The sequence below is a fragment of the Malaya genurostris genome, chromosome 3 (genome assembly GCF_030247185.1).
Source record: "Malaya genurostris strain Urasoe2022 chromosome 3, Malgen_1.1, whole genome shotgun sequence".
Classification (NCBI taxonomy): domain Eukaryota; kingdom Metazoa; phylum Arthropoda; class Insecta; order Diptera; family Culicidae; genus Malaya; species Malaya genurostris.
This window is the reverse complement of record NC_080572.1, coordinates 159083216-159102133: the sequence shown is the minus strand read 5'-3', so window position 1 is coordinate 159102133 and position 18918 is coordinate 159083216. Positions and strand designations below refer to the sequence as shown.

Below are 18918 nucleotides of genomic sequence, written 5' to 3'. Positions count from 1 at the left end.
ATCTTCAGAAAGGAATGGACTGCTACACCAGCCACCTGTCGGACTAGAAGATTCTCGTGAATGCTTCCAAGACACAGGTTATTATCTTCCCACACCGGAACACCCAGCGGTTGCTAAATCCACCAAAAAACATCCAGGTCCAAGAAGTGAACATCGCATGGTTTTTTACGCATTTATGGCCAGTCTGATACGCCTAGCTTCAGTTTTCAGTCCGATGTATGTTTCCGTCATCTTCTCAAGGTTAGGTGTCACAAAATCAATATCGTCAGCGAAGCCAAAGAGTTGTACGGACTTTCGGAAGATCGTGCCACTCGTGTCGATTCTCGCTCTTCGAATCACACCTTCCAATGCAATATTGAACAAGATACAAGAGAGTCCATCACCTTGCGGTATCCCTCTCCGAGATTCGAAGGAACTCGAGAGCGTCACAGATACTCGGACGTCGCACATCACTCTATCCATCGTTGCTTTGACCAATCGCGTCAGTTTATCCGGACAATGCCGCACCTGTCTGTGTCGTTCTCTTGTATTTCACCATTTCACCTTCCACCTGTCGATAACCTCACGTTCGTTCGTGAGAAGCTTACCACTGGTATCTCTGCACATTTCGGCCTGTAGCGTGCAGCCTCTACGTGAGCAGTTCACCTTCTCATAGAACTTCCGTGTGTCATTTGCGCGATACAGCTGTTCCATCGCTTCGCGATCTTGGTCTTCCTGGTGGCGCTTTTTCCCTCAGAAAACCGTGTTCTGTCTGTTCCGCGCCTGTCTGTGTCGTTCCTTGTTCGCTCTCGTGCAGTATTGCATCATCCTTACCTTTGCTGCACTCTGCTATTCGACCAACTGCTGACATTCGCCGTCGAACCAGTCATTTCCTCGATTCGATAACTTCGTACCTAGTATGGTTGCAGCAGTGCTACTCACGGCGGGCCTTATGTTCCTCCAGCCGTCTTCAAGAGTCGTTGCGCCAAGCTGCTCTTCCGCTGGTAGCACTAGCTCCAGTTGTTGCGTGTATTCCTCTGCAGTACGAACGCTACGTAGATGCTCGAGATTGAGTGCCGGCGTTCCTGTGCGACAAGTATTGTGCACCATCGAAAGTTTTGAGCGCATACAAACCGCGACAAGGTAATGGTCAGAATCAATGTTGGCATAGCGGTAAGTGCGGCCATTGATGACGTCGAAGAAGAATCGCCCGTCGATGAGAACGGGTTCGATTTGATTTCTGTATGTTGATCATGTGATCTCCAGGTGGCTTTGTGGATATCTTTGCTGCAAAGTTTACGCATCGTTGGCCGTTGTCGTTTGTTACCGCGTGCAGGCTCTCCAGCCCGATCATGAGCCTGTACGCTGCCTCCCGGCCTACCTGAGTATTGATGTAGCCGATGACGAGTTTTACATCCCGCCATGAACAGTTGTCGTCGATTCATTCCAGCTGCGCATAAAATGCTTCCTTCTCGTCATCTGATTTCGTCTAAGGTATTTTTATGCGTTTTTTGTGCGATTTTTTATGCGAAGTTTCAGAATTATGCGGTTTTTATGCGAATTTTCAGTTTTCCGTTTTTTATGCGAATTTTCAGAGTTATGCGATTTTTTTATGCGGTACGTAAACTCGTATAAAAAATGACTTGCTAAGGTCTTTTTTTATGCGGTTTTTTATGCGACTTTTTTTATGCTGTTTTTTATGCGGTACGTAAATTCGCAGAAAAAAGACTTCAGTGTAATTGAAGAAACGGACCTTGATCTTCAATACGCACATCCTATCACTGATTGGCTGCTACCCAATCACGCGCTGGCGTATCTTGCCCGTTCCTAGAACACTGGTTGTGCCACAGCTCTAGTACAAAGTAGCTGCTCGATGCCCACTTTTTCACACCTTCTGTCCCGTCCAACAAAGTTCCTACAGTGCTACGATATTGAAGCCGCGGATTTGAAGCTGATCATGCAGCATTTGGTTGTGTCTTGGGAAGCCAAGCGATTTGCAGTTCCATGTGCCAAGCTTCCAATCCACAGTGGTCCGGATCCACAATTTAGGGGGACAAAAACATTTGTGGCTTAACCTTATACTTTAGAGCTATGATGTCTTCGGAACAAATGATCAGTGAAAAATAAGCCATATTTTGAAGCATATGGTATTAGGGTGGTTCTAATTATTAGGGTGATGCAAAAATTATTTTCCGTATGTGTTGAGATAGAGGACTGCATTCTTCGGCAAAATTGTAGGAAAACTTATATCAAGCAACTTTGCCGAAAACACTATTGTAGTATCTCTAACGGTTTTACTGTTACAGCTATTTTAATAGATCAACTTAGGATGTTCCTAAAAAAATCAGATTTTTTGCTCTAGCTTTCTTAATATTCACTTCTCGATTTTGGTGTCTTTAAATATCTTTTAGAGTTTGTTGAAACCAATTTTTTCATGACTAGCGCATTCAGGTAGCGTTTTCTGAACCGAAGTTATGAGCAAAACTAGTTCAAAAACATATCATTTTTAAACTGCTATATCTAACATTGGAGCAAACGAAAAAAAAATCGGTTTGTTTCATTTGATAGAAAATACTTTCGAGCATGTTTATAGAAAAAATGGCGGAGGAGATATTTTTTAAATTGGGTTTTTTCATTGAAAAATGCTCTTTCATGTAAGACATTTATTAGCTATACATATTAAAATAAGGTATTGCTGTCTTCTAGCGTGTTAAAATTAAAAATGTTAATTCAGCTGCATAATCGGAAAGATGGTGTACACTCACGTTGGTTGTTACTCTATTCGATAATGCTATTACAGGATCAGACGTTAAAAGAAATCGTTTGAATACATCCTCTAGATTCACTAAACGATTGAAGTTCTGCGGATGGAATTGCCTATACTTGCGAATTGATTTATTTCGATTCTCTTGCGCTTCCTTACTGTACCTGTACCAAAATCGAGAAGTGAATATTAAGAAAGCTAGAGCAAAAAATCTGATTTTTTTAGGAACACCCTAAGTTGATCTATTAAAATAGCTGTAACAGTAAAACCGTTAGAGATACTGCAATAGTGTTTTCGGCAAAGTTGCTTGATATAAGTTTTCCTAAAATTTTGCCGAAGGATGCAGTCCTCTATCTCAACACACACGGAAAATAATTTTTGAATCACCCTAATAATTAGAACCACCCTAATACCATATGCTTCAAAATATGGCTTATCTTTCACTGATCATTTGTTCTGAAGACATCATAGCTCTAAAGTATAAGGCTAAGCCACAAATGTTTTTGTCCCCCTAAATTGTGGATCCGGACCACTGTGCAATCGTAGTCCTTTGTTGGTTGCGTAGGTCTTTGCCGATTATTCCGAGTCGTATTTCTGCCTTGATTGTGCGTAACATGTGTTCTCGGCTACACCAACCTCCTTTCTAGCCGAAGGGCCATCGTGTCAGCACTGTTTAAAGTCCCACACTGACACATCATACGGAGAGCAGACGTTGTTTCCACCCGCCCCAACATGGGGAACAGACGCTCGGGTAGGTTCATTCTCTGTAAAGACAATTTTTATGGCTGCGTCCTGTTGTTTATACTCTTCTCTAACCACTTGTATATTGCAGTTGTATATTCGTTTTCATTAGTTTGTTTCTTAATGCGTGGACTTTCAGCAGAACAACGTCGAAAAATTACGTCGAGATTGTCAGGAATCAGGAATCAGAACAAATTGGCTCAAATGGCACGTTCCCCTTGATATTTGGAGATTTGTGCCTTGCCATCAATTTGTTTTTAGCATCATTTTCCCGATATATAAGAGGGACGGATTGAAACGAAATGGTAAGGGTTGGACTAGGAGGATGGGAAAAATTGACGACACAAAAACACATAAAAGCAGAAGTAAATTATGCACCCCTAAGGGATGCCGAACAATCCGCTGAGAATCACATTTAGTGGAAGCAGAAGTAAATTCTGAACCTCTACGAGGTCCCGAACAGTCCGCTGTTAATAAAACCTCCAACCCCCGAGAGGATTTGAAGATCTTACAAAAGCGACACCATTCTGCACTCCCGGAAGAATGCAGAACGATTCGCAGTATGTACGAGCAGAAGTAAATTCGGCACCCCTAAAAGATGCCAAACAATCTGCTAAACCCTATTTAAGGTAAATACAGAAGGGATTCATTCACTCCAGGAAGAACGATGAACCCTTCTGACTATAGCTCCTTACCACATTGGGTAAGAAACGAGAGAATATCCTTCAATTTTAGCTCCGCATACACAGACTCAACCATGTATGGAGAACCAAAAACCCGGATACGTAGCTGCGTCAATGCGGGACAGTTACATATCAGATGATATGAAGTACCATAATCGCATTCACACAAATCACACGAATAATACTCAGCACGTTGAATAGTAGCCATGTGATAATTGAGTTTGCAATGTCCAGTCAGAGCTCTGACCAGAATACTGCAATGATGCTTGGAGAAATGCAGTAGACACTTTGACATTTTCAGATTTAAATCTGGTAGAAATGCTTTTGTCTGAGCGCAAGTTTGCAAGCTGCGCCAGTAGCTGGCATGTTTGGATACAGCCCAAGAACGAATCTTGTGCTTTATCCAACTAGTTGAAAGTGGTAAAGCTGGTTCAGGACCAACGAAATCATTCGTTGCACCAGCTCTAGCCAACTCATCAGCCCATTCATTTCCAGTAATACCAGAATGGCCGGGTACCCATAAGAAGTAAACGGCATTTGAAATGCTGAGGTCTTCAATTTGAGTTCGACATGCGATCACTAGATTCGACCGTGAGTCATTCGAACTGAGTGCTTTTAAGGCTGCCTGACTGTCGGAACAAAAATAAATTCGCTTACCACAGATCCTCTGCTGAAGTGCCGATTGTACTCCACACAGAATCGCGTAGATTTCTGCTTGAAACACAGTACAGTATCTACCAAGTGAATGAGACTGCTCCAGCCTCATTTCACGACAGTAGACACCAGCACCAGCACGACCATTCAACAGAGAACCGTCCGTATAACAAACTATGTGTTCATCAAGTTGTCGTTCCAGACAACCAGACAACCATTCCTCACGAAAAGGATAGCTCACATTGAATGTTTTGAAAGGAAAACTGCATGTGAGAGTTAGGTCACTAGGAGCGAGTAAATACTCATCCCACGTAACCATTTGATACCACAAGCGAGTGTGGCTGGTAGCATAATCTAATGGGTTACTGTTCCAAAGCCCTGTAACCTTAAGACGATATGCACAAGATAATGCTTCTTGTTTTAGGAACACATGTAGTGGTTTAATGCACAGTAGCGCCTCTAGAGCAGCAGTAGGAGTTGTCGTGAATGCTCCTGTCATCGCCATTAGGACCATCCTTTGGAGATGATTTAGCTTTGACTGAACTGTCGCGACTTCTCCTTTCTGCCACCATACAAGACATCCATATGCTAAAATTGGTCTAACAATAGTTGTGTAGATCCAATGAATATATCTGGGTTTGAGTCCCCATGATTTTCCAAAAGCTCGTCTACATTGGCCGAAAGCCATGCAAGCTCTTTTAATTCTGAAGTCAATATGAGCAGACCAATTCAGTTTTGAGTCAAGAATAACCCCGACGTATTTAACTTGTTCGACCACAGTGACCTCTGAACCAAAGAACTGCAACGGACGAGCTCCTGTGATTATCCTACGATGAGTGAAAAGCACCATTGATGTTTTGCCCGGATTTACAGATAATCCAACCTGACAACACCATTGTTCAACAGATCGCAGGGCTTGCTGCATTAAATCAAAGAGAGTGTTAATGCTTATACCGGTCATCAATATATGATAATCGTCGGCAAAACCATAAGTCGGAAATCCAAGGTTATTAAGTTTCCTTAACAAACCATCAGCGACAAGGTTCCATAAAAGTGGGGATAGTACACCACCTTGAGGACACCCACAGACACTTAGCTTTCTAATCTCTGCTTGCCGAAGCGATGAGCAAAGAAGTCGATTGCTAAGCATTGCGTGTATCCAATTTGTGATACTTGAAGGTATGCCATGACCACGGGCTGCTTCCAGAATTGAATTGAAAGACACGTTATCAAAGGCACCTTCAATATCTAGGAAAACTCCCAAGCAAGATTGCTTTTGTGAGAAAGCTTTTTCAATGTTGTACACAACATCATGTAACAGGGTTGTAGTGGACTTTCCACGCTGGTAAGCATGTTGCATTCCATGTAGCGGATGCAGGCCCAAACTAACATTTCTGATATAGTGATCGACTATGCGTTCCACTGTTTTAAGAAGAAATGAGCTTAGACTGATAGGCCTGAAACTCTTCGCTTCCTCATAAGTGTCGCGACCGCCTTTGGGAATAAATTTGACAATTATTTCCTGCCAGGCTCTTGGAATATATCCTGTCGCAAGACTAAAAGTGAGTATTTTCTTCAAAACATGTTTGCAATGTTCATACCCTTTCTGCAGTAACACTGGGAAAACTCCATCCTTTCCAGGAGACTTGTACGGAGCAAAACTCTCAACTGCCCATTTGACCGATTCAATCGTCACAACGCTTCGAGCAAGGGCCCAAGAATCGTAACTACCTGAAAAAGTCTCGGGAAGAGCTGTCGGTGATGGATCCATACATCCTGGAAAGTGAGTGTTAAAAAGATAGTGAAGTACATCACCTTCATCAGACAAGTGTTCACCATCTGAAGTTCTTAAGAAACTGACATTAAAGTCCTTAGACTTCGAAAGTAACTTATTTAATCTGCTAGCCTCGTTGAGACTAGAGACATTTGTGCAGAGGCTTTTCCAACCACTTCGCTCAGACGATCGAAGAGCATTTTTGTAAGCCCTTCGAGCCAACACGAATGCCTCCGACCCATTTTTGCGACGGTGGTTCCAAGCTCTTCTGCATAGTTTCCTTAGTCTAGCAAGTTCAGCATTCCACCAAGGAGTTCCTCTAGTAGCTCGCACAATCCGAAGTGGACAAGCCTCTTCATATGCTGCAACTATGAGTGAGTTTGTCTCGTCGACAACATTTTCCAAATCAATTGGGGTTTCAATTGTTGGTTGGTACCCGTAAAATCTAGTCGCCAAGCCCTCTTCATAGAGGTCCCAGTTTGTAGATTTGGGATTACGATATGTGATAATATCAAATTTAACGTTTGAATGATCAAAGAATATGTACTTATGATCAGACAACGAAGGTTCGAGCTCATCGGAGACGAGCCAATTCACCAACTCATGCGCAATTCTATCAGAGCAGAGAGTTACGTCCAAAACCTCCTCTCTGCCAGATCTCGCAAAAGTTGGACGGTTTCCTGCATTGACTATGTGCAGGTTTGTACTGCTCACAAATTCCATCATATCAGAGCCTCTCGAATTTATATCTGTGCTGCCCCAAATGATATGGTGAGCATTTATGTCACTGCCGATTACAAGCGGTAAATCACTTTTGCAGCAGTATGATACAACCTTTTTGAAGTCATCGCTTGGCGAAGGTTGGTTATGCGGCAAATATGCCGAACAATAGACATATTTTCTGTCTATGCCATCAGTAGTCATACCAACTGTGACAGCACAAATATCCCGAGTTGTGAGCTCCGATATGAGAGAGACATCGAGAGCACTATTTGCAAGTATGCATGCTCGAGGCATTTCACGTGGATTAGTCATTCCGGTCTTGTTAAAGGCAACAAAGACTGGGTTTAACAATTTTCCAACGTAGAAGTTTCCCTTTTGGAAATATGGTTCTTGAACCAAAGCTAAAGAAGCTTTACCTTCTTGCAGAAGTCTGGATAGATTCATAGTTGCTGTACGTTTATGCTGGAGATTGATTTGTGCTACTCTAACCATTATCAATTAAAGTAACGAACACTCCACCTCCAGCACTTACCGTACAACAACTACAAGAAACCAAATATATTGGCTTATAATCGCCTATAGCGAACCATGTAAGGATTTTTTTAAATGTTTTAATCATTTAAATCCCACGAGTTGCGAAGAAAGAAGTCGTCCACTGTGCCAGAGCTTCGCTTAACACAGTAAGGGAAAATCCCAAGATATTCCGTTCACGACTGCATTGTTTAACCTCCTGCAGCCATTCAGCCATCGGCACGGAAATACACCTTGACTTAGGAGTTCCTATTTTTGTGGCCTTTTACGACATGGAACAGGAAACCAGTGGATCAATTCTTGGTAAAAAATAATTCCGCCGGATGCCACACGGCTTACCTGTTTGGTGGACTTATACCACCGGTACAGGTGGACCGTAGCGTTATTCTTAGCCAGTTGGGAAACCGCTACCGACACTACACGGCTATCTAGGCTGCTCAGAGAGGGAAATTGACATTGATGGTCAACTTCCATGGATGGCCGAGCAGCCGAAAAATGGCCGAGCAGCCAACATGGGGAACAGACGCTCGGGTAGGTTCATTCTCTGTAAAGACAATTTTTATGGCTGCGTCCTGTTGTTTATACTCTTCTCTAACCACTTGTATATTGCAGTTGTATATTCGTTTTCATTAGTTTGTTTCTTAATGCGTGGACTTTCAGCAGAACAACGTCGAAAAATTACGTCGAGATTGTACAAATGGTGCACAGAAAGCGTCCTATGCATTGAACCGCCTATGCAATACGAATGTCACTGAGAAAGATAGCAAAAATGGAAGGAGTAAGTGAAAAAGCCGTGCGAAATGCAATCAGGAAGTTCGGTGAGGATAAACCGAAAACGGGTCGAAAAAAAGGTCCTGCTAACCCTCAGTTGGATAAACGTATACTGAAGGCGTTCGAGCAAAAGAAGGAGGTTTCAGTTCGGGATGTGGCCAAAAAAGTGGGCACTTCGAAGTCAAATGTTCTTCGTGCTAAAGAACGTTTGAATCTTCGAACCTACAAGAAGCTGAAACAATCAAGACGTAGTCCGTAACAAGAAGCATCGATCAGGCCGAGGGTTCGAAAGCTGTACAATACGATTCTTAAACCAGTCCGAGATATCGATTGAAGTCGAAAAATTTTATAAGCAAGCTATGGTCTGGTAAGCAATTTGTAACTGCGGTAAGATTTCGAAACCCTTTATCACCACTGCTTTAATGAACAGCGAAATACAGCGAATGGTATACTACCAAAAATTCTTAATTTTACAGCTATGTATAACACATGGATCAATAAGTCCTCTAAAGCAGAGATGGCGCTCGTAGTAAACCAGTAACCACGTCTTTCTAGAGTACTATCCTTTGCTTGAAACGGGTCAAAACTTTAAGTCGATCCGACCAGAAACAGCTGAGTTATCGAGGTTTAAGTAAAGTCGTTTTGTAGTTTGTTTAAAAAATGAAAAAAAAACCGAGTTTCGTGTTTTGATGAAACATTGTTTTTTAATGGGTAAAAACACCGTGCAAGCGAAACAATGGATTGAAAAATGTTATCCGGACTCTTGTCCATCAAAAGCAACGATTTGTCGGTGGTTCGCCGAGTTTAAACGTGGTCGTACCGACACAAATGACGCGGAACGCTCGGGTAGACCTGTGGAAGCCGTTACACCGGAAAATGTGAGTGAAGTGACAAAAATTATAATGAAAGATCGTAAAGTGAAGCTCCGTGAGATTGCAGAGATGACATAGATATCATATGGAAGTGTATTTACTATCCTTCATGAAAAATTGAGCATGAAAAAGGTTTTTTCCAAGTGGGTGCCGCGATTGCTTTCGATGGAACAAAATGCACCCTGCCACAAGTCGATGAAAACAATGGCGAAATTGAACGAATTGGGCTTTGATCTGCTTCTCCACCCCCCATACTCGCCAGATTTAGCCTCCAGTGACTACTGGCTCTTTGCTGATCTTAAAAAAATGCTCCAGGGAAAAAGATTTGGCTCAAATGAGGAGGTCATCGCTGAAACTGAAGCTTATTTTGAAGCGAAAGATAATTTTATTTATAAACATGGTATTGAAAAATTGGAAAAACGTTGGAATCATTGTATCACCCTAAAAGGTGATTATGTTGATGAATAAAAAAAAATTTGCAAAAATGTTGTTTGCATTGTTAGTCTCGGGACTTATTGATCCATGTGTTATACCTCAAACCAATAATCGGTTCCACGTACATGAGAAGTCACTTTTCTGAACAACGTTGAGAGAAATAAATTGTTGCATTGAAACATTGCTAAAAGCATTAAATATATTATCAATGTAGTCCTATAGTTTATTGCGACGATTCTTTTTCAAATATTCTACAAAGCCTGATGAAATCAGGCATACCTGCAAGTAGCTATACTTTTACATAAAACAAGGGGTGAAGCAAAGTCTTGGTATTACATTCCTTTTGTGGAATTTGACCTTTCTGTTTCAACAGACCTCGCAGCCGATTCTTAGCGTACGGAATCATTGCATGACTAGTACTATGGATCCTACTGACACTAAGAATCCTTCCAGGTCGGGGCTCGAACATACGACAACTGGCTTGTATCAGGAATCAGGAATCAGAACAAATTGGCTCAAATGGCACGTTCCCCTTGATATTTGGAGATTTGTGCCTTGCCATCAATTTGTTTTTAGCATCATTTTCCCGATATATAAGAGGGAAGGATTGAAAGGAAATGGTAAGGGTTGGACTAGGAGGATGGGAAAAATTGACGACACAAAAACACATAAAAGCAGAAGTAAATTCTGCACCCCTAAGGGATGCCGAACAATCTGCTGAGGATCACATTTAGTGGAAGCAGAAGTAAATTCTGAACCTCTACGAGGTCCCGAACAGTCCGCTGTTAATAAAACCTCCAACTCCCGAGAGGATTTGAAGATCTTACAAAAGCGACACCATTCTGCACTCCCGGAAGAATGCAGAACGATTCGCAGTATGTACGAGCAGAAGTAAATTCGGCACCCCCTAAAAGATGCCAAACAATCCGCTAAACCCTATTTAAGGTAAATACAGAAGGGATTCATTCACTCCAGGAAGAACGATGAACCCTTCTGACTATAGCTCCTTACCACATTGGATAAGAAACGAGAGAATATCCTTCAATTTTAGCTCCGCATACACAGACTCAACCATGTATGGAGAACCAAAAACCCGGATACGTAGCTGCGTCAATGCGGGACAGTTACATATCAGATGATATGAAGTACCATAATCGCATTCACACAAATCACACGAATAATACTCAGCACGTTGAATAGTAGCCATGTGATAATTGAGTTTGCAATGTCCAGTCAGAGCTCTGACCAGAATACTGCAATGATGCTTGGAGAAATGCAGTAGACACTTTGACATTTTCAGATTTAAATCTGGTAGAAATGCTATTGTCTGAGCGCAAGTTTGCAAGCTGCGCCAGTAGCTGGCATGTTTGGATACAGCCCAAGAACGAATCTTGTGCTTTATCCAACTAGTTGAAAGTGGTAAAGCTGGTTCAGGACCAACGAAATCATTCGTTGCACCAGCTCTAGCCAACTCATCAGCCCATTCATTTCCAGTAATACCAGAATGGCCGGGTACCCATAAGAAGTAAACAGCATTTGAAATGCTGAGGTCTTCAATTTGAGTTCGACATGCGATCACTAGATTCGACCGTGAGTCATTCGAACTGAGTGCTTTTAAGGCTGCCTGACTGTCGGAACAAAAATAAATTCGCTTACCACAGATCCTCTGCTGAAGTGCCGATTGTACTCCACACAGAATCGCGTAGATTTCTGCTTGAAACACAGTACAGTATCTACCAAGTGAATGAGACTGCTCCAGCCTCATTTCACGACAGTAGACACCAGCACCAGCACGACCATTCAACAGAGAACCGTCCGTATAACAAACTATGTGTTCATCAAGTTGTCGTTCCAGACAACCAGACAACCATTCCTCACGAAAAGGATAGCTCACATTGAATGTTTTGAAAGGAAAACTGCATGTGAGAGTTAGGTCACTAGGAGCGAGTAAATACTCATCCCACGTAACCATTTGAGACCACAAGCGAGTGTGGCTGGTAGCATAATCTAATGGGTTACTGTTCCAAAGCCCTGTAACCTTAAGACGATATGCACAAGATAATGCTTCTTGTTTTAGGAACACATGTAGTGGTTTAATGCACAGTAGCGCCTCTAGAGCAGCAGTAGGAGTTGTCGTGAATGCTCCTGTCATCGCCATTAGGACCATCCTTTGGAGATGATTTAGCTTTGACTGAACTGTCGCGACTTCTCCTTTCTGCCACCATACAAGACATCCATATGCTAAAATTGGTCTAACAATAGTTGTGTAGATCCAATGAATATATCTGGGTTTGAGTCCCCATGATTTTCCAAAAGCTCGTCTACATTGGCCGAAAGCCATGCAAGCTCTTTTAATTCTGAAGTCAATGTGAGCAGACCAATTCAGTTTTGAGTCAAGAATAACCCCGACGTATTTAACTTGTTCGACCACAGTGACCTCTGAACCAAAGAACTGCAACGGACGAGCTCCTGTGATCATCCTACGATGAGTGAAAAGCACCATTGATGTTTTGCCCGGATTTACAGATAATCCAACCTGACAACACCATTGTTCAACAGATCGCAGGGCTTGCTGCATTAAATCAAAGAGAGTGTTAATGCTTATACCGGTCATCAATATATGATAATCGTCGGCAAAACCATAAGTCGGAAATCCAAGGTTATTAAGTTTCCTTAACAAACCATCAGCGACAAGGTTCCATAAAAGTGGGGATAGTACACCACCTTGAGGACACCCACAGACACTTAGCTTTCTAATCTCTGCTTGCCGAAGCGATGAGCAAAGAAGTCGATTGCTAAGCATTGCGTGTATCCAATTTGTGATACTTGAAGGTATGCCATGACCACGGGCTGCTTCCAGAATTGAATTGAAAGACACGTTATCAAAGGCACCTTCAATATCTAGGAAAACTCCCAAGCAAGATTGCTTTTGTGAGAAAGCTTTTTCAATGTTGTACACAACATCATGTAACAGGGTTGTAGTGGACTTTCCACGCTGGTAAGCATGTTGCATTCCATGTAGCGGATGCAGGCCCAAACTAACATTTCTGATATAGTGATCGACTATGCGTTCCACTGTTTTAAGAAGAAATGAGCTTAGACTGATAGGCCTGAAACTCTTCGCTTCCTCATAAGTGTCGCGACCGCCCTTGGGAATAAATTTGACAATTATTTCCTGCCAGGCTCTTGGAATATATCCTGTCGCAAGACTAAAAGTAAGTATTTTCTTCAAAACATGTTTGAAATGTTCATACCCTTTCTGCAGTAACACTGGGAAAACTCCATCCTTTCCAGGAGACTTGTACGGAGCAAAACTCTCAACTGCCCATTTGACCGATTCAATCGTCACAACGCTTCGAGCAAGGGCCCAAGAATCGTAACTACCTGAAAAAGTCTCGGGAAGAGCTGTCGGTGATGGATCCATACATCCTGGAAAGTGAGTGTTAAAAAGATAGTAAAGTACATCACCTTCATCAGACAAGTGTTCACCATCTGAAGTTCTTAAGAAACTGACATTAAAGTCCTTAGACTTCGAAAGTAACTTATTTAATCTGCTAGCCTCGTTGAGACTAGAGACATTTGTGCAGAGGCTTTTCCAACCACTTCGCTCAGACGATCGAAGAGCATTTTTGTAAGCCCTTCGAGCCAACACGAATGCCTCCGACCCATTTCTGCGACGGTGGTTCCAAGCTCTTCTGCATAGTTTCCTTAGTCTAGCAAGTTCAGCATTCCACCAAGGAGTTCCTCTAGTAGCTCGCACAATCCGAAGTGGACAAGCCTCTTCATATGCTGCAACTATGAGTGAGTTTGTCTCGTCGACAACATTTTCCAAATCAATTGGGGTTTCAATTGTTGGTTGGTACCCGTAAAATCTAGTCGCCAAGCCCTCTTCATAGAGGTCCCAGTTTGTAGATTTGGGATTACGATATGTGATAATATCAAATTTAACGTTTGAATGATCAAAAAATATGTACTTATGATCAGACAACGAAGGTTCGAGCTCATCGGAGACGAGCCAATTCACCAACTCATGCGCAATTCTATCAGAGCAGAGAGTTACGTCCAAAACCTCCTCTCTGCCAGATCTCGCAAAAGTTGGACGGTTTCCTGCATTGACTATGTGCAGGTTTGTACTGCTCACAAATTCCATCATATCAGAGCCTCTCGAATTTATATCTGTGCTGCCCCAAATGATATGGTGAGCATTTATGTCACTGCCGATTACAAGCGGTAAATCACTTTTGCAGCAGTATGATACAACCTTTTTGAAGTCATCGCTTGGCGAAGGTTGGTTATGCGGCAAATATGCCGAACAATAGACATATTTTCTGTCTATGCCATCAGTAGTCATACCAACTGTGACAGCACAAATATCCCGAGTTGTGAGCTCCGATATGAGAGAGACATCGAGAGCACTATTTGCAAGTATGCATGCTCGAGGCATTTCACGTGGATTAGTCATTCCGGTCTTGTTAAAGGCAACAAAGACTGGGTTTAACAATTTTCCAACGTAGAAGTTTCCCTTTTGGAAATATGGTTCTTGAACCAAAGCTAAAGAAGCTTTACCTTCTTGCAGAAGTCTGGATAGATTCATAGTTGCTGTACGTTTATGCTGGAGATTGATTTGTGCCACTCTAACCATTATCAATTAAAGTAACGAACACTCCACCTCCAGCACTTACCGTACAACAACTACAAGAAACCAAATATATTGGCTTATAATCGCCTATAGCGAACCATGTAAGGATTTTTTTAAATGTTTTAATCATTTAAATCCCACGAGTTGCGAAGAAAGAAGTCGTCCACTGTGCCAGAGCTTCGCTTAACACGGTAAGGGAAAATCCCAAGATATTCCGTTCACGACTGCATTGTTTAACCTCCTGCAGCCATTCAGCCATCGGCACGGAAATACACCTTGACTTAGGAGTTCCTATTTTTGTGGCCTTTTACGACATGGAACAGGAAACCAGTGGATCAATTCTTGGTAAAAAATAATTCCGCCGGATGAAAGTCTTGGTATTACATTCCTTTTGTGGAATTTGACCTTTCTGTTTCAACAGACCTCGCAGCCGATTCTTAGCGTACGGAATCATTGCATGACTAGTACTATGGATCCTACTGACACTAAGAATCCTTCCAGGTCGGGGCTCGAACATACGACAACTGGCTTGTAAGACCAGCGTCCTATGCATTGAACCGTCAAATCGGGACAACACAAGGGGTGAACCAATAGTAAATAGTTCGCGCAGTTCAATATAGGTGGAACTAGTGCACCACGAAGTTTTTTTTAGAAGAAATTACTCATAGTGTCATGTTTGTTAGTCTGTGCTTTTATTTCCAGTCATTCTGCACCATTTTTTGACAGTGTCCTTTGTAACGCTTCGAAGGACCTGCTACTGCAGGTTTCACCGGTAGTGGATTCTCGATAGCCATGAAACTTTCGAAACAAAAATTTCACTGTGCAATCTAAAAGAGCACTAGAATTCTAGACTAGAACCCCCCTCCCTCCTCCAAAAAATTTAATAAATTATTAGAAGAGGCCGGAACTAGACGGGACACGGGATTAAACCTGACAGCTTAAATATTTTATAAAACAGCAATTATTTCGATCCATGGATTAACTTTGTAAACGCGTATCTATGTGACAGACAAACGTCAGTTAGCTGGAGGTTGAAACCGGGGTTGGCGGTTCAATGCATATGGCGATAGTCTTACAAATCATTTATCGTATGTTCGAGTTCTGAGCTGGAGGGATTCTTAGTGGCATTTGAAATAGAATGGTCAAATTCCACAAAAGGAATGTAGTGTCAAGACTTTGATTTAGCTGAAGGTTGAAGCTACACAACGGCAAAGATAACTTGAGTAAAAGCCTAGCTGTAATGGATGTTTTTTTAAATCATCCTTCCCTCCGTCTTCGTCGGCGAGGTCTGTCCAAACAAAATACAAATTCCACAAAATAATATCAAGGCTTACTTCCTTTGAGGCTCATAGAATTGGATCTTAATGGCAATTTTTGCCTCAGTTATTCCATTTCCTAGTTATCTCATAATTCCTGGTAATATCGAGACTGCAAATCACTAGTTATTATCTGTTTTTGTGTGATTTTAACTAAAAAATAGTTGATTATGTTATGTAATTTGAAATAAATTCTAACCATACATTCAGTGTAAAATGCGCATCTAATTCGGAAGCTTATTCTTTCTACTTTATTCATATTTATATTACAGATAGAAGAATTCAAAACGTTCGAACTAAATTAGGTATGAGAAATCCTCTAAATTTGTAATCAAAATGTTGTTCTTCCTCTTGATTTTGTTTTCTTGTTATCTCCAGTAACGGTAATCCTCAATTGATTTTTGGTATGTACTTTCAATAATAATAAATAGCAGCGAAGTCTTTTTTCGGTTGATTTTTTTTTTATAATTAGTAAAATTGTTCTTGAACGTACCTAAATTACAAATATGATTGATTTTCATCTTCGAAGTTAAAGCCTGGGATAAACAAAGTGATGTAGTAAGAACTATATAATTTTATTTCGCACAAATTTTTCTGTTATTTCTGTACCTCAAGTACATGTTGAATTTTCTGGCGGTTAATTTAGAGTGTTGTATTACCCGTTTGTTATTTCATTACGCCCTAAAATGGTTCTCCCTTATAATAATTTATGATTAGAACACTATACGAGTTATGTTCTTTACTATTGCTTATAAAATGAACGTTTTTGTTTTCAGCTACGAGAAAATCTAACATATTCCTAGATGTACCCCAAATAAATATGCAACAGCTCCAAATCGACGATCAAGATGATGACGATAATTATAGACTGAGAACGTTTAGCTCTTCGAAACAAGGTAAGCATACATGTATCGAAACCAATTTAATTCTATTTTATGAAGCTAGTGTTCAAACTATGTTCATATCGTTCTTTCATTCATGCGGCAGAACCTATACAAATAGACTATTTTTTTGAGAAAATGATAACTACTAACTACTAACCCAGTCTTTGGGAGGCAGCAAACCAAACATTTGGGGATTGATTTAGGATCTTTTTTTCTCACCAAATCGATCCCCCCAGAGATGGAAATGAAAAATAGCGTTAACTTTACGTCTGCTTAGCGGTTCAAGTTGAACTGCTTAAGTTTGCACGAAGTAGTTCAATTTGAACTGCTCTGCACTAACGAGCCTAAGACGGAACGTAAATAAAATTATAAACGGTTATGTGCCCTAATCACAAATATAAGCTAAACTATAAGTGTTTTTTTCCGTCTGCTACACATCGCGTTTGCTTGAGTATATTGAGTATCGATCAGCCGGTTCTACGGGAACCAGCATGCCAATTCAGAACTTTTGGCGATAAATTTTCCAGACCTAATTTTGTAATTTGTCGATAGATTTGGTACATTTAACATGTGTGCAGTGCGGCGATGCATACCAAATATGTGTTCGTTTGTGTGGGTGTCCACTGATTTGCAATTCCCTATTAATTTTGGTTTGGGGTTACAGAAAACCTTGTACTTACATAATAGGCTCAGAATTACCGTTATTTTAAACGCTTCTAACTAGGTGATTTAAGGAAGGATTTATATTATTTCTCTATTAACATTGGATTAACTTCTAACTGTAAATGACAAATTGTCTTTGTTTACTTCCTCTTTCGATTATTATGATACTCTAAGCAATTCACTCAGGACCTAATCTTCATCGAGAAGTAATATATATCCATCTTCAGGTCACCTAGTTGGAAGCGTTTAAAATTAAGGTAATTCTGAGCCTGATAATCGAGATTTAACATCTAAAAGCCTTGGTATTTCAGTACTCTATATTTGTTCCTGTGCTTTCTCTAAATTTGCCTGTCCTGTCTGCACTTGTTCCAGTATTTTCCGTTTTTGTTTCTCTCATGTCTGTACTTGTTCCTGTACTTTCTCTATTTTTTTCACTTTCTGTGCCTGTTCCTGTACCTTCCACACTTACTTCTGTGCGTTCTGCACTTGTTCCCCATATTTCTGTACCTACAGCTGTTCAGGTGAATTTCGTACTGCTAAAAAATTATCTTTGGATGGAAACTATTTGAAGCACTCACAAAATCAAAAAAATCAAACGACCTATGTGAAAGGCGGTTCCAGAAGAGTGTTGTCATGATTGTTCGTGATCAATGAAGTTGAATGATAAAGTGAATCAACAATTGTTTTTAATTCGATCTCAGGAATTTTTCAGTATGTGAGAAAGTCGATAAATTGTTTCAAAGAGGTGAAAATGTCAATGTGATGATTCCCAAAGCCCGTTCTATTGATGATGATCGTAAAAGTGGCAGAAGTATTGGTTAAAGTATATTGTACGGAACTGTTCATAGTTCATAACAGCAAATAATTTGAAATTTCTAAGTACTCTGCAAAAAACGATGTTTAGAGAAAAATATGGCCAAAAACGTCTCGAATGGGTTGATATGATTTGGATCGTGTCTGGGCCAATTGAAGACGTTTCGGCTCAAATGAATAACCGAATTTGAAACATTCTCCAAAATTTGGAGGTCATTTTAAGAAAAATATGTACAAAATCTCCAAAGGCAATAAATGAATTAGCGTCAAAGTACTCGATTCAATGAAGCGATATTTGAAATGAGTTTCCATACTCGTAACAGCGATTATGATCTTTTGGGTTTTGTATCATTTTCATTTAAATTAATTTTTATTTTCTTTACTCTTTACATCTCTGTAAAATTTATATTTCAAGTGATTCTATAGTAACATATTTCATCTTTGTAACAGTACTTGGTTTGTTTTGTTTCTTTTTTCGTATTTAAGTCTTGGCTTTCACTGATTTAGTATCGTTTGGTTACGGCTTTTGTACAAATAGTCATTTCAATAGTAGAGTCGCCATATTATTTTGCAGATTGTTCGCCTTTTGTTGGGAAAGCGAAAACCTATTCGCGCACCCCTGGTAGTGATGACAACGTTTGTGCTAAAATCAGTAAAACCAACGACTCATCTACTG

At 40.8% G+C, this 18918-nt stretch overlaps 1 protein-coding gene across 2 annotated transcripts in view; it reads left to right on the top strand.

Annotated features, from left to right (window-relative positions):
• Positions 1 to 18918, top strand: part of LOC131439392 (GTP-binding protein RAD) — a 191218-nt gene that overhangs the window by 81385 nt on the left and 90915 nt on the right. The window contains exons 4-5 of one of the 2 annotated variants that reach the window (XM_058610335.1): positions 16155 to 16187; positions 16659 to 16778. In XM_058610335.1, coding sequence (XP_058466318.1) covers positions 16155 to 16187; positions 16659 to 16778 — 153 coding nt within the window. The remainder of the gene's footprint in view (positions 1 to 16154; positions 16188 to 16658; positions 16779 to 18918) is intronic. The other variant, XM_058610337.1, reaches the window with a different exon arrangement.